General features: G+C 57.7%; 1 protein-coding gene across 1 annotated transcript in view; it reads left to right on the top strand.

Moving 5' to 3' along the window:
* The window catches only part of GRM4 (glutamate metabotropic receptor 4), a 43,766-nt gene that overhangs the window by 12,305 nt on the left and 16,763 nt on the right, over window positions 1–14,698 (top strand). Inside the window, exons 3-4 of the mRNA XM_027444875.3 lie at window positions 3,283–3,499; window positions 14,348–14,483. Coding sequence (XP_027300676.1) covers window positions 3,283–3,499; window positions 14,348–14,483 — 353 coding nt within the window. The remainder of the gene's footprint in view (window positions 1–3,282; window positions 3,500–14,347; window positions 14,484–14,698) is intronic.

The raw sequence follows: 14,698 nt of genomic DNA, 5'->3' as shown, positions 1-14,698 counted from the left end.
GGCACTGGTGCAAGGAGCAGTGGGGTCGGAGCACCGCATCCCTGCAAACCCCGGCTGGGGGCCGTGCTCAAGTTGCTGCCTTTGTCTGAAGCTTTCCAATCTGGAGCAGATTATGATCCTCTGCTGTTAGACAAAATGCTGCTGTTAGACAAAACGCTGCGCTATCGTCAGCCAGTGCTGATGAAATGGGTTTCGAGCCCAGGTGCTTTTGCGGTGGAGGTGTCGGGGGAGAGTTTGAGGTTGACCACACTGGTGCACCGAGGGCAAATCTGACCCAGGGGCTTGGGGGGCAGGACTGTACCCCTAACCACGGCTTCTGCCTGCTCTCCTACCCTGGGGGAGCTTTTCTCAAGGCTGGGGATGTTTCTGAATGATGTTGACCCTATTTTTGTTCAAAATGAAGGAGAAGGGAGGTTTTTCCCTCTGTCCCAGGGTTACTCCTTGGTCTTGATGGGGTAAGGTAGTCCTGGGGTGCAGGAGAGCTGATCCCGCTGATTTCCCCACCAGCACCGTGGTATTTAGCCTGGTCTGGCAATGACCCAGGCAAGGAGCTGAGAGCAGTGTGGTGCCTCTGCGAGTTTGTTCAGGGCTTGTGCCGGTGCCCAAATGTGCAGCCGAGGTGCATTGCCAGCTCCCCCCACCCGCATCCTTCTTTCTAAGAACCTTGAATTCCCTGCCCGCATTTTGCTTTCATGGACCTGAAAGGACTTTTGTCTTTTATCTGAGAAAATAGCTGGTGCCGGGAGTTGGGCTATTGTAAACCAGGAGATCAAAAAGGCAGAGGGGGAAAAAGGCAGAAGAAATCTATCAAATGGTCATTTGGGAACCGGTATTTTATTTTCACTTCCATCCAAGGTAGTGTAGCGAGGGAGAAAAGCTCTTTCAGTTTGTTTATTAAAATACGGCTTCCAGTTCATAACCTGGAGATCAACAGGTACTGCCTAGGCTCTGCTTCCCCGCAGGGGCTGGACCAGGCTGTGTGCCCTGGGGTTAATCCCAACCCTGGGCCTCAGCTGGAGCCCATTGGCACTTCCATGGGACGCGGCATCCCAGGGGAATATCCGGGAAGCATCCCTCCTCTGCAACCTGCTGTGGAGGTGTGGATCTATGAAAACCATGGAGAAAAATTAGTTGGGTTTGATGGCCTGTGGAAAGTCAGCTTGGCACCATTTCTGCCCCGAGTCTCACATGGCACCGCTGCTTTGCGCACCCACCTGGCCCCATTGCATGGCACGCTGCACACCAGCCTCCTCGTGCAGCGCCTCCACCCCAAGCCTCCCTGCCCGTCCTCACAGCACCACTGCGAGCCTGGCAGGAGGGAAAAGGAAAGGAGAGAAGGAGCAGAGCATCCCCCAGCTCCCTCCCCAGGATGAATGATTGCTAGACGAGCGCCTCGCCTGCTGAGCAGAATTTTAATCGGGCCTCACGCACCGGCTCCTGGTCACAGATACCCAACGAGCAGATCACAGCCCCTTGGAAAGGAGCACAAAGCAGATTGTCACAGAGAATAATCCTATTTGTGCCTTGATAAAGATTCCTTCCTTTCCCTCTCCCACTTGTTCTCCTTCTCTCCATTTTTTCTTCTCATATTTTGCTGTAGGTGGAGGGGCGGCTGCTCCTTTCCAGGGGCCGTTTAGCATTCAGGTGGAGTCGTGGGTTTATAACACCGGTATCACGTTTAATGGAGAGAGTGAGGGACTGGAGTGGAAAAGGGGAAAATAACAGGAAAGCAGAGGAGAAACTGCAGCACGGCCTGGGAGCATGAGCGGAGTAGGATGGGGCAGCCGGGAGGGCCGGGCAGGTCCAGGGGGCAGCTTTGGGGTGTGCCCCCACCCTTGGGTGCTGGGATCTGGGTCGGGGGCTGCTCCCCCCCATCGGGACGGGGCTGTGCTGGTATCTAACCAGGGAGGTGGTGGTTGGAAGCACCATCGTTAGAAGGCAGGTGCCAGCATTTCAGGCTCCCAGTGAGGTGGCTTGGTCTTATAACCTGCACTAGGATGCCTACGCACCCCAAACCTCTCCCACCCCCTGGTTCTCCCCTCTGCTGCTGCAAATTAGCTAACTGCTCAATGCAGGAGTGGCGACTGGTGAGGCCAAACTCAGCCTGAGCTGGTTTAAGGCATCTGGCGTGACCCAGATGGGGGATCCCGGGGGCTCATTGCAGCTCCCCGTGGCTCCAGCTGTGTTTGTTCTCCTGCAAGCTGCGATTGCTGAATTCCTAAACTGGGAGAGGGAGGAAAGGCCCCCCACAGCTGGGGACTGCTGCTCTGCATCCCCTTGCCCTGTAGCACGGAGCAGTTTGGGGTCAGCGTTGCTTTGGGCTTTTCCTCCTCTATTTGTGCTGTGCCTGTAGCCACGGCCAGGCTGCACCACGGCAGCTGGCTGAGCTCCAGCCCCTGCCATTAAATCGCTGCTAAATCCAAAACCACGTCCCTGTTTTGGGCAGGGTTTGGCAAGCCCTCGAGCTGTGCCAAAGCAGAGGCACGTTGCAGAGGTGCGTGGTGCCCGACAGGGTGTAGGATGCGGAGGTGATGGATGGGCTGGCTCTGGTTTTGGTACGTCTTCAGTAGGGAACTTCAGGCTGGTGCGGAGAACCTGGGCTTGATAATTTAATAAACCTTTTCCATCTTTAAGATAAATTAACATCTGTGGTGTGTTTTGGAGATGTAAAGTGCTGTGTAAGTGCTAAGCATCGCATGATCCTCTGGTGCTAAATCACTCTAATGTACTGCGCGAGGTGCAGGAGCTCTGATTAATTTAAAAGGCTTATTTATGGCTTGGCTGGACAGGGTCTGGCAGGGTGCGCTCCTGTCGGTCCCTCATGGGGCAGGAGGCCAGAATATCGTAGCTGTGGAGTTCAGGGCAGGAACAAGGCTTTCTCTGGGGCCTCTGGCATACTGGAGGCCCTGCTGGGTGTCACTGAGGGGTCCCTCAGCCTCTCCACTGCCTCCTCCTGGGGCCAAACCAGGCATCACAGCCGGGGTTTGGCTGCTGCAGGTCCCAGCTGGAGCTGGTCCCTTCTCCTGGGCACCTTGTCATCCCGTGGCCTCTGCTTTCCTGTGGCCATACCCAGGATCTGGGCGTGAGCAGGCCTCACACCATTCCTTCACCTCTGTTTTTGGCTGTTTGGGGGGGCTGGTTTCTTCTGGACACTTCCCAATTCCTTGATTTCCACCCCCTGTGTCCTCCCGAGTGGGATTTAGGGACCACGGGCCTGGTGAGGGCAGTGCAGCCGGGTGCAGCTGGCCTTTTTCTCCTGACTCTGATCTTTCTTCGTCCCAGATCCCCCAGATCAGCTATGCATCAACCGCCCCGGACCTGAGTGACAACAGCCGCTACGACTTCTTCTCCCGCGTCGTCCCGTCCGACACCTACCAGGCCCAAGCCATGGTGGACATCGTCAAAGCCCTCAAGTGGAACTACGTCTCCACCTTGGCCTCCGAGGGCAGCTACGGGGAGAGTGGCGTGGAGGCCTTCATCCAGAAGTCCAGGGAGGACGGTGAGCAGATTGCCCCTCTGTGATGGGGGCTTGGCGTGGGTTTTGGGGCAGAAAAGGCAATTGGGTGACCAGGTGGGTCACCACCTGGGTGACGTGCAGCTTGTTGTGGGGTGGTGGGACGGGTCTGGGGCGTCGTGACCTGAGCTGAGGAATGACAGGAGTAGGGTCGGGAGCCCTGCTTTAGGGCATGATCCTGGGGTGCTGGGGGCTCAGAGCTTTGGGGTTGCTCTGCTTGTTGTTTAATTGTAGGGACACTGTGGTGGCAGGTTCCTAGGCTGGGTGTGTGTCCTGTGCAGCACTGCTACATGTCCCGGGGTGCTGCTCTTGTCACCTCCCCATGGCCAGCAGTGGGGACGTCACCAAGTGGGGATGGGAGCAGCCATCTGTAGGGCGGGCTGGCTGACTGCTGCCAGCTCCTCTCAGAAAGCATCTTGAAATCCCATTCCCTGCGCACAAGGAGACCTCAAATCTGCTGGGTCGGCGGCTGCCAAGCGCGAGCTGATCCAGCCCCCTCCTTCCGCACGGAGCTGGGCGCCTTCCAGAAGAAAAGACTTTTACAAATACTCCCAGGTTTTAACAGAAAATAAAGTTGGCACCAGCTCATGCTTCACCCAATTTTAGTGGAATTATCCCTGAGGGCAGGTGCTTTAACTTGTCTATAGGCTTTGGACAGGCGGAAAGTCCGTGCTCAGCAAAACTCTTTTGCGAGGATTTGTCGGGAGCCAGAAAGCGTTTTGCTGACAGGAGCGCAGGGATGCTTAGGAGGGATTAGCAGCCTCAGGAGCAGTGGAAAAGCTCGTGGGTACCAGCTGGTGGCCAAGCACCCACCCAGGGACCATCTGAGAGGGACGAGGACCCCCAGGCACCGCTGCTGTGGGTGCTGTTGCAGTGGGCATCAGCCCAGGCAATGGCTCCGTGCACCCTTTCAGGAGGTCTGGAGCTGCCCCGAGACCCCACAAAGGGGCTGTTGGGGCTGCTCCTCGCCCCAGCTTCGCTTTGCCTCTGCGGCATAGTGTGTGCAGGGCGAGCCGGGAGCTGAAGAGTGTTTTCTGATGCAGTTAAAACCCTGCAGAGTACAGGCTGCTGCCTATTACTGGCTTAACTGTGTCTGAATGGCACATTAAGTTCTGGCAAAATCGGTGGGACACCAGCCTATCTGGAGCTAGTCAAACTGTGTTATGGCCTTATAAATGGATAAAGGGAATAAAAACTTCTAGGTGACGAGCTCCTAATCAAAGCCCTATAAATAGGAACAGCGTTAATTCTGTCTCTCGCGCGCGCCGTGGCACTGGGAACCGGCTGTGCTTTTAATATGCAGAGAAGCCCATCTGGGGATTCAACCTGGAATCTGCTCTTCAGGATTTTAACTTGAAAAGCAGAAAAATCTTCACGGGCCTACGGCTGCAGGAGGAGCGCGTGGGGGTGTTTCGGAGTCGATGGCTGCGATGACTTGAGGCTGTCTGCACGGCTGCGTGCGGCTCGGGGCGTGCTGTGCGTGTCCCCTGGGGTGGGGATGCGGGTGCGAGCGGTGCTGGGGGGCACGTGCTGTGCCACAGCTGTGGCTGAGCACACAAAATCCCGGTGCAATGGGGATACACGGGGCTGCCGGTGTGCAGCTTGGGCACGCATGGTACCCAGAGTACTGGGGCGGCAGATTGGGGGAAGGATGCTCGTGGGGGTGGGAAGGATGCTCGTGGGGGGGAATGATGCTTGGCTGCAAGCGAAGGGCTGTGTTTATGGCTCTGTTAACAGCTTAACCAGTAACCCTACTGGGGTTTGTAAATGCTAACAGCAGCCCCATCTGGCTCGTGATGATAACGAGATTTGTCTGATGACGGAAATAAAGGGAAAGAGGCTTTTTTGTGGGAATGAGGGGCATTTTGCATGGGTTTTCCACCTGAAAAGGAGAGTTTCCTTGCCTGCCCTGGGCTGGCGGGTCCTGCTGGGCTGCCCGTGTCCCATGACAGGGGAAGGGCTGCTGGGACCAGTGGGTGACATGGGGAGATGACAGCAGCGTTGGGTTCAGCTGCCATGTTATTCTATCTAGCCTTGGTGTGCCTTAATTTTGGGGAGAACACAGCATCACACGGCCACTCCATCTTGGCCATCGCTTCCCTGTGGGGTCAGGGTGTGGGGCTGGATGTGGCCAGGGGATTGGGCCCGGTTCAACCCCTCCATTATGCACCAGTAAGGAGCAGGTGTTGTGACTGGTGGTCCCTCTGCAGCACGAGCGCTTCTGGTTTGAGATACCTGTGGTTACCGTGAATTCCTATCACCAGATGGTTAATGATATGATGGCATAATTGCAGTGTAAACGAGTGTACATGGAGTTGAAATGCACGCGTATTAATCTGGGACTGAGGCAGTCCTGTAATTTGTATATCCGCATAACCCAATGATTATGTGCATTAGTGATAATTTAGTTATCAAAAAGCATAATTCCACTGTAATTGCGGCAGAACGGCAGCGTGAGTGCAGCCCGTGCGTTATCAGCAGTAACGCTGCTCCCCTGCTCACTTGTGTACAGGAGCTGTCGTGCATCAAACGCCGCAGCCACGCGGGGCCTGGAGACGCCGCCAGCACGTGGGCGCCTGCGTGGGGTCTGAGCATCTCCCGGCGTGGGGTCCTCAGGGTTTCCTGGCTCCTGCACCCACAGAGGGCAGCTCTGCAGCTGTCAGTAATGAGAGGATGGGGACGAGAACGTGCTGTGTGTGTTCATGGATGCGTTTTTAATTTGAAAATCCCCCCAGCCTTGTGCCCTGTGCGAGGTTTGAGGAAGAGCCTCGCTGTGCCTGCTTTGCCTCTCCGTGTTCCCTCATAAATTTGGATGGCCCTGCTGTCACCAAATGGCTTTACACCAGCACAGAGCCACTGGGAGCCGGCGAAGGATCCGTCCCTTTCTTTTATAGCCTGTTCGTGTATGCCTGGCTCTCATTTCCACTCCTCCAGCAGCATAAAGGACCCGGCAATTTATTTCTGCTTCAAGGTGCCTCCGGACTGTCAAGGCGATGCAGAAGGGCTGCTGCTCCAGGATCTGGCCTCTGCTTGTCGTTTGTCAAGCCGCAGAGCTCTCCGGGCATGCTGGCACAGGGTCTGGATGCCGCAGGGCACGGGTGGGCACGGGGACGGCGCTGCAGGCTGGGCGCGCGTCTCCCTGCGTGCCGACGCGCTCGCTCTCCCCCATAACATCGCTCCGCTTCATTTCTCATGCCAAGCCTGAGTGTTCGGAGTCGGGTTTTATTTCCATCAGGCAATAATGCTCATTGCTGTAGTTAGCAGTTAGCATTCAAGCTGTTTGCTTTCTGATGCATTATCAACTTGACCTTCAGTTTCAATTTTTAGCAAAGCTTCGTGCTAAAGCGGCTTCTGCTGCAGCGCAAAGCGTTTCTGCTCCAGGCACGAACTCACCCCTCTCCGCCGGTGGGCTGGGAAGAAGTTCGCCCTGGGGCAGGTTATTCTGCCGAGTGACCCACGGGGGCTGTCTTGCAGCCAAGGGCTCCTGAGCCAGCCTGACCCAGGAGGGCCGTTAGGTTTTATGTATGGCAATTACTTTGCTGGCCCCTGGCAATTGCTGCCGGTTGCACCGATGGCAGGATGGGCATTATTCATGGGAGCAAAGGTTTTTTGGGCGTTATCACTGCCAAAATGTTATGTCTGCAAAAACGTGTGTTTTCATTGGACACTTTAAGTGCATTCTCCCCCCAACACCCTGCAAATACGGGGGGGGGTACTATCTGTATGTGCAGCTTGGCACCAAGGTGCGGGGCAGGGCCAGCAGCGGGTGTCCCAAGCTCCTCTCGTAGAGCATCTCACCGCCCCTGGGCATCCCCTGGGGGAAGGGACAGACCTGTCCACGGTCCCCTGGCTCTGCGTGTGCTGACATCTCTGCTGTCACTGAGCTCTTGGAGATGAAGCATTAGATTTATGTTTATGTAATTTAGCTGGTGTGCACAGCGTGTTATGCCACGCGTCGTAATGTGCTGTGCTCTGCTTTGTGAAGAGGGCAATATTTCTAGGCGAACGCACGACTCCTTAGTCATGTGTCTGGATCAATTTTACACTGTCATTTCCCCCCTCTATTGTTTTATCCTTCGCTGAGTTTTCTATATTTTTAGTTAAGAGCCTGATATGTATTTGCGGTGCATTTGTTCATTACCGTGTGACATTCATGGCTGTCTTTCTGCTTTTAGCCGGGCTCATTACTTTTGCTCGATGCATCAGAATGTCACCCCCGAAGGGGGATCTGACGATCGCAGCCCCGCGCACGAAGTTTGGGTGATGCTGAACGTGGGCTTCAGCATCACTCCTGAGTCTTAAGGTGCGAGGCAGCTCCGAGTGCCACATTTCAAAGGATTCGATGTGGAAGCGTGGAGGTGGCTGCCCTGGGGAGCAGATGCCACCGGTCCTGCAGATGCCACCTCCGTGGGATGGACGGGAGCACAGCTGCTGGTTATTTCTCAGGGCTGCTTGCAGGGAGAACTTTTTTTGGCACGCCACCACCTCCAGCAAAGAGCACAGGAATTAAAGCGGGTGACCTTCAGCCCTGTGACGAAAGGAGGTGTGATTAGCAGTAATGCAGAGCCGGGCGAGGAGGGCTGCCCGGCTCCCTTTCATCTCGGAGGATTGCTGTTCTTCTGCAGTCAGCACTCAATTACTGCGTCTCACCGGAGGGCTGCTATTTGCTGCTGGCGTCTCCGCTCCCCAGCCAAATCCTCCGCTCAGCACCCGGCACGGAGCTGGAAATTTTTTCGTGGCACGGTGCCTGCTCCGGGGCTGGATCTGCAGCCTGGGCTTCGGGTGAACCCATTCCTGCTCTGAGGCTGGTGGCTTTTCTGTCCCCTCTGGGGCTCAAGCTGAGCATCTACCTCCACAGTGTGGCTCAGGAAAGGTCCCTGGCATCCTGAGACCAGAACCAGCCTGGTTATACCCATCCCTTGCTCATGTGGGTCTGGCCGCAGCCACCTTTCCTATCCCAGCATTTTCCTTGTGCTGTGTGTGGGATGGGGACAGGGAGCGTCCACGAGCCCCCCCACCGGTGGGGGCACGCTCAGCGAGGGACAGGTCTGCTCACTGGGGCTCTGGTGCCATCGCTGCTTTGGGTCTCCAGACTCCTTCAGGCTCCGCAGAGGCTGAAGTCATGTTTCCTGGGCTGCTTTCTATTTATTCCAACCTCTCTGCCTCTTTTCGCTACGGTCAATACCGTGTGCTATAATGCAGCCAGGAGGGAGGCAGGCAGGATGCCAGGCTCTCTTCTGGCTCCAAACAGCCTCGTGCCTCAGTTTCCCCACCTACAATAACCTTCTCTGCCCTCGGGCTCTCTGCTGCTGCGTGCAAAGGACCCCACAGGCGGGGACTGGGGAAAGCCAGGGCTAGACTGGGAGCACTGGGCACGGCTGGGAAAACACCTCCCTGCAGACCCAGGGCTTGGGGAGCATTTGCTGCCTGAAATCTGCCTGTAAATACCACTGACACCACCTCTTAACTCCGCTCCTTGTTTTCATGGCCCACTGGAAGCCCTTTGTGTGCGGGAAGAGGAGAGCAAGGCAGGATGGAGAGGTTGGGGTCAGGGCAGGCGCACGGCTCTGGCTTGGAGCCTGACTCTGGGGTTTGGCAGCAGCCCACGCTGGTGGCTGGTCCCTAACATTTCTGGGGCACTCTGGGCCCTGTCCTGTCCACGATGCGGTGACACACGCCAGGACGATGGCCCCAGGGGGGCCGTGAGGGGTGAAGCAGAGCACGTTTCTCTTCTCCATGTTGTGGGCTTGGGTTAGGAGGGACGAGATAAATGGTTATGGTAAATGAGGTAAATGAAGGGAGGAGTGCTGATTTTGGGACTGATCTGTCACTTCCAGGCCCAGCTCGTGGGGTTGTGCGATGGGTGAGGGTCTCTGCAGAGTGATGCTTGCAGTAGGCTGGGGGAAGATGGTGAAATCTGGTTCTAAAGCCCTAAAATCCCCAAGTCTGCTGGCTCTTCCCAGCTCCAGGCTGGAGCAGGGTGAGGGGGAAGGAGGCGCAGTGCTGGGGGGCTGCAGCAGCAGGGGGGTCTTTGGCAGAAACTCCTTCCCATGGGCACAGTCTGTGGGGTTGGTACCTAAGGGAGAAACCTGGATTCCAAACACAGAGCACAAATTTATTTGTCTCACTGCCCAGAGGAGTTGAACCTCGCGGTGCCATTGCACCACAGCACTGCCTCCCCGGGCTCCCGATCGGAGCAGAGCGAAGCCTTGCCTTTTTTCCCCCCTTTCTTTTTCCCCTGTTGCAAATTTATTAATTACTGATTTAGCCTGGCAACGCAGGCAGTTGAAAAGCAGGCGCAAATTGCTCAGATTCATAATGTCTGATGAGATTTCAAAGCACTAAAGAGCAGCAATTGAACCCGTTCCAGGGATGAGGCTGGCAGCGAGTGCCAGGAGCCTCCAGTGACGGAGGCTCGATGCGATGTGACGTGTGCTGGGAACCCGGGCTGTGCGAGGAGGACCAGCCACCGACCGTGTGGGACAGGGCTCCAAAAATGTGGGGCTTGGGGGGCTGCCACTGCTCCCTGCTTTGTGTTCCCAGGAGGGCTGTGGTTTGATGCCCGTCTCGCAGTGAAGTGCTGGAGTCATTGCTGAGATCTTGCTGCTCCCGAGGACACACTGGGGCTGGCTTGGGGTGACAGAAATAGGATGGTGTCCCCAGGTTCCCCCAGAAAGTGAGCTGGTAGCGGGGGTGCTACGACAACAGTGGGACTGGGAGCTGTGGGGCTGCCTCCATGCATGGGTGATCCGAGCATCGCTCTCATTAGGGCTCTGCCACAACGAGGGAGGGATTAGAGCTGCCTGTAATGAGGAGCAGGGGGGGTGCCTTGCTGATGCTGCCCTGCTCGGCTGACTTGTGCACAGGAATTTGTCCCCATCACCCTCCTGTCCCCAGCCCTGCCTGTCTGCGGGTACCCACAGGCCAGGGGAGATGTCCCCAAAGTGCAAAGCCTCCCGTGGCCGCAGTGTTGAGGGTGGATGGACGCGTGGACAGCGCCTGCCCTCACCCCGTGCTCCCCGGTGAGACCAAAGCCATCCCCGCTGCCAGGAGCTTTGCCTCCACGAGGGCACGGAGACGTGCCCCTAATGACTTCTCCTCTAATGAGTCTGGTCCTCAGGGCTTTGAAGTGGCATGGATAATGAGTCCTAGGGCAGGGAAGTGCAGCCACTGACTTGCCAATTAAAGACTCTGGGCTTGGAAACCTCATTTAAACGGCCTCATTTGCGAAGGGGAGGCTGGGGAGTGCACAGCGTGGGGTGGGCATGTGCTGGGGTGCAGCTGGGTCAGGGGTGGGTGCTCCCTGCTGCTCCGTGCAATGTTTTGGGTGCGGGCACAGGGACCTGCCGGGTGTTCCCAGTGGCAATTGGGCTTGCTGGGAGCAGGAGCAGCCAGAGGTGCCCGGACTTGGCCTCCTGCCCCTGCTTGGCTGCGGGTTTGCAGCATCCCCGCGTGTCCCCGTGCCAAGCTAGCGTGGGGCTGCTGCAGCCTCCTGCCAAGCTTACAAAACGCTGCCGCAGCTGGGCTGAGCACGGCCCCATCCCCTCCTCGGGCTGCACAGGGAGCAATTCCCAGCTGGGTGGGGGGCCGTGCGCGTCCCTGTTTGCAGCGTGGCTGCATCAGCCCCCACTGCTCCAACCCGAGGTGTTTGCACAGTGCTCCGCAGCCGCCAGCTCTGCAGGGAGCCCGGGCAAAGCGCTCCCTGATTGATGGTGTATGTTAGCGACAGCAAAAGCTTATTATCTACCTGCAATCAAGAGGGCACTTGAGCGCTGCGCTTCCCAGAGCAGCTGCGCTCCCACCGAGCCCATAATGGTGGAGATTAAACCCTGACCTGTGTTTGACAACACGCGTTAACCCTGCCGCAGCGAGGAGAGTCCCCGGGCGAGCGGCTGGCGGCGGCGTGGGGACGCCGGGAGGGGACATGAGCAGGGGGGACACGGCCACGTGTTTGGGGACCGCGTGGGCTGCGCTCTGCTCAGGGAGGGCTTTGCTCACAGGGCTGCTTTGCACAACTGGGCTGGGCGCACGGGGCTGCTGCACGTTTGTTGCAGTTTTGCTCCTGGGGACGAAGAGAGACCCCTAGGTGTTTGGCTCCTGGTGTTCAGATGGGTGGCCCCACAGCCATCCTGTTGCTTGTGCCGTTTTTGGGGCTGTTTCTTGCTGCAGGGAGCTCTGCACCCCTCGGTGCTGCCCATCAGCAGGATGCCATCTAGTGCTTGAGCATCCTTAAACCAGGTGCCTACCTATGAGCATCTCCAGGCTTCCTGCACCTCTCCGTCTCTCTCCCAAATCTGGGGGAGAAAAGGAGCTCAGCTCCTGCCTCCTCCCTGGCCCCGGGGTCCCAGAGCGATGCTGTGCCATCCTGGCGGAGGAGGGAGAGCGGCCGCTGCCTCCCAGTCCCCACCTCATCTCTTTAATTTCTTTCCCTAAAGGAGTGTTCTGACTAAAGGCAGTGTTGTGGAGGTAGCGGGAGCATCGCCTGGCAAATCCCCCTCCCTGCCGCAGTGCCGGGGGGCCATGAATAATGCAGGTGCTAAAAGCTGGGGCTGCTGGAGGTGAGCAGGGTGGCACTGAGCTGCTCCCTCCCCCTGCTCCACTGGACTTCTCCCAGACCATTAATTAGGAAGCAAAACTGTATTTATTAATTGGCCTTGCCAGCATTTGCATGGGGGCAGGAGGAGGGCTCCCAGACCCTCTGGGGCTTTCACCTGGGCTGCTTTTGTGTTGCTATTTTTAAGTAAGGAGAGCCCCAATTAGCTTTAGTAAACTGGAGGAGCTGCAGACACCAGTGTCCATCCTTAGGGCTGTTTTCCTGCTGCATCCAGCCGGCTCGCTGGGCTTCCCTCCTCGCTTTTCCCTCCTGCTGGCCTGGCTGCATCCCGCTCGCATGCTCCGTGCTCTCCAGCCGCTGCGGTAATAAGGTCCTCATTACGCCCTAATTGGCCGTATCCTTTTTTTTTTGGTTACATTCCTCGTTAGTTTGATTTAACAGAGCTGCTGCGTAACTCAGCCACTTCTGAATTGCTATCGATTTAGTCTCCTTTCTTATTTATTTATGGGCCCATCTCTTGCGCCACCTCCTCATCCCATGCGTACAAGCAGCGAGCCCTTGGCCGGCGCTCACCTGGCGGCAGCGTTTGTCTGAGCAGCGTGGATGCTCAGAGCTGCTGCCTGGGGAAAAAAGGGCAATAAATGCTTGGGGGCGACCCCATGCTGCTGCTGCACTGGCAAAATCCCAAAGCTGGCTTTGTTCTGGCCCTGCTGGGAAGGGAGCGGGGCTGCAGATGCTGGGCACGCGCCATGGCCCCCCCGTGGCCTTGTGCTGCTCATGTGTGTGCTCAGATGGAGGAACAGGCAGCTTGCCTGTGGGATACTCGTTACTGGGAGCGTTGTTTCTGGGAGCCTCGTTACTGGAGGCCTCGTTACTGGGAGCTTCACAGTGTTGGCACACGGTGGCACGGTGCCACACCGTCCCCAGCGCTGTCACGTGCGTGCGCCCGCCTGCCTGCCCGCGCCGGGGCTCCTGGAAGGCTCTGGTGTTTGCAAACTGCTGCTTTGGTTGGATTTTTTCCTCTTATTGCTATGGAAACTGTAATTAAGCCGCACTGGCTGCGTAGCCCGAGCCACCGTCTCAGCCTGGCCCCGCGTGCCCCAGGCAGGGATGTGCCGGTCCCGCCGGCACCGCCTGCTGCTGCCCGCCGCGCCGGGCCGAGCTGTCTGTCCGGCAGTCTGTTCATCCAGCTTCTTCCTCTCCATCCATCTGGCTCCCCAGATGGGAAACAAACATCAGATTGGCCCGGTTTCTTACCGGAGGGGAAAAAAATAAAATAAAATAAAAAGGCTCCGTGGTTTGGCTGCGCTGGGAGGCAGCCCCTCTCTCGGTCTTTGGGCTACAAGGGGCAAATGACCCCATTGTGCCCCAGCCCTGCTGGAGGGAGTGAAGCCTCCTCTCCTGGAGGCCTCCGGCTCGTGGCCTCTCCCTGTGCTCCTCCTGCTCCTCTCCAGTGCCGTAATTGTAATCGGGGGACTCTCAGCCCGCCTGTTAATTGCTCTGACCTTTGCTTAAGCGGGGATCTTTTAGTGGCAGGTGAGGCATCAGCCGTGTCATTTACTATGCAAATTGAGACCATCAATTACATCCAGAAGGTCCTGCAATGTTTAATTTTCTCTCTCATCTCTTTCTTTATTGGCATCTGCAAAAATGTTGGAGCAGGAGGGCCCTGGCTTTGCTGAGCTGGAGGCTGGGAGCCCGGCAGCCGTGCGCAGGGACTCGTCCAGCTGCCAGCTTCCCTCTGTCTCTATTAATTTTAATTAGCTGCTTTTGCAAATGTCCCATGGCTGCTTTGGGGATCAGCCTGGGAGGCTTCTCCCCAGCCTGGCAGAAAGCACCTGGGGGTCCCTGGGCGTGCACCTGGGGAAGGAGAGGAGTGGGGCTGGGGAGCTTGGCTGCAGGGAAGGGAATAAAACTCCCTGCGGGGCTGTGCTGCTGCTGTCCCGGGGCTGAGGGACTCCTCCAGGACTGTGGCACATCCACGATTCTCCCCAGGGGATGTTTCATCCAGTATTTGCCCGTTGCACAAGCAGAGCCCTTTGCACAACCCAGCCCTGGGTGCTGGGAAGGGGAGGGTCCCATGGGGGGGACTGTGCTTCCCGTGCCCCCCGTGCTCCCCCCAGGCTTGGTGCAGCCATTGCAGGACGTGCTCCAAGCGTGGGGTGGCTCTGGGGGGACCCGGGGAGTGTCAGCACCCCCTGGTGCGACTGGGTGAAGGCAAGGGGTGGGGGGCACGGGGTGGGAGCTGGGGTCTCAGTGCCGGCTGCTCTGTGCCTCAGGGGGGGTGTGCGTGGCTCAATCCGTCAAGATCCCCCGGGAGCCCAAGCCGGGAGAGTTCGACAAGATCATCCGCCGCCTCCTGGAGACCTCCCACGCGAGGGCCGTCATCATCTTCGCTAACGAAGACGACATCAGGTGCGGAGGGGCCGGCCGGGCTGCGAGGGGAGGCTGGGGGGTGCCCGACACGTGCTGTGTGCGTGTCGCTGGCCGGGACGTGGGACACAAGCTGCTGGTGGCAGGAGATGGGCAGGAGCTGGGGCTGCAGCGGGCACGTGTGTCTGCAGCGTGGCACAGACCTGTCCGCAGCAGGGACCACCAGAGCTGACTTGGAACTGGCCACCTGGTGGGTT

This window comes from Anas platyrhynchos, chromosome 27 (genome assembly GCF_047663525.1).
Source record: "Anas platyrhynchos isolate ZD024472 breed Pekin duck chromosome 27, IASCAAS_PekinDuck_T2T, whole genome shotgun sequence".
NCBI lineage: Eukaryota > Metazoa > Chordata > Aves > Anseriformes > Anatidae > Anas > Anas platyrhynchos.
This window is presented reverse-complemented; position numbering and strand designations above follow the sequence as displayed.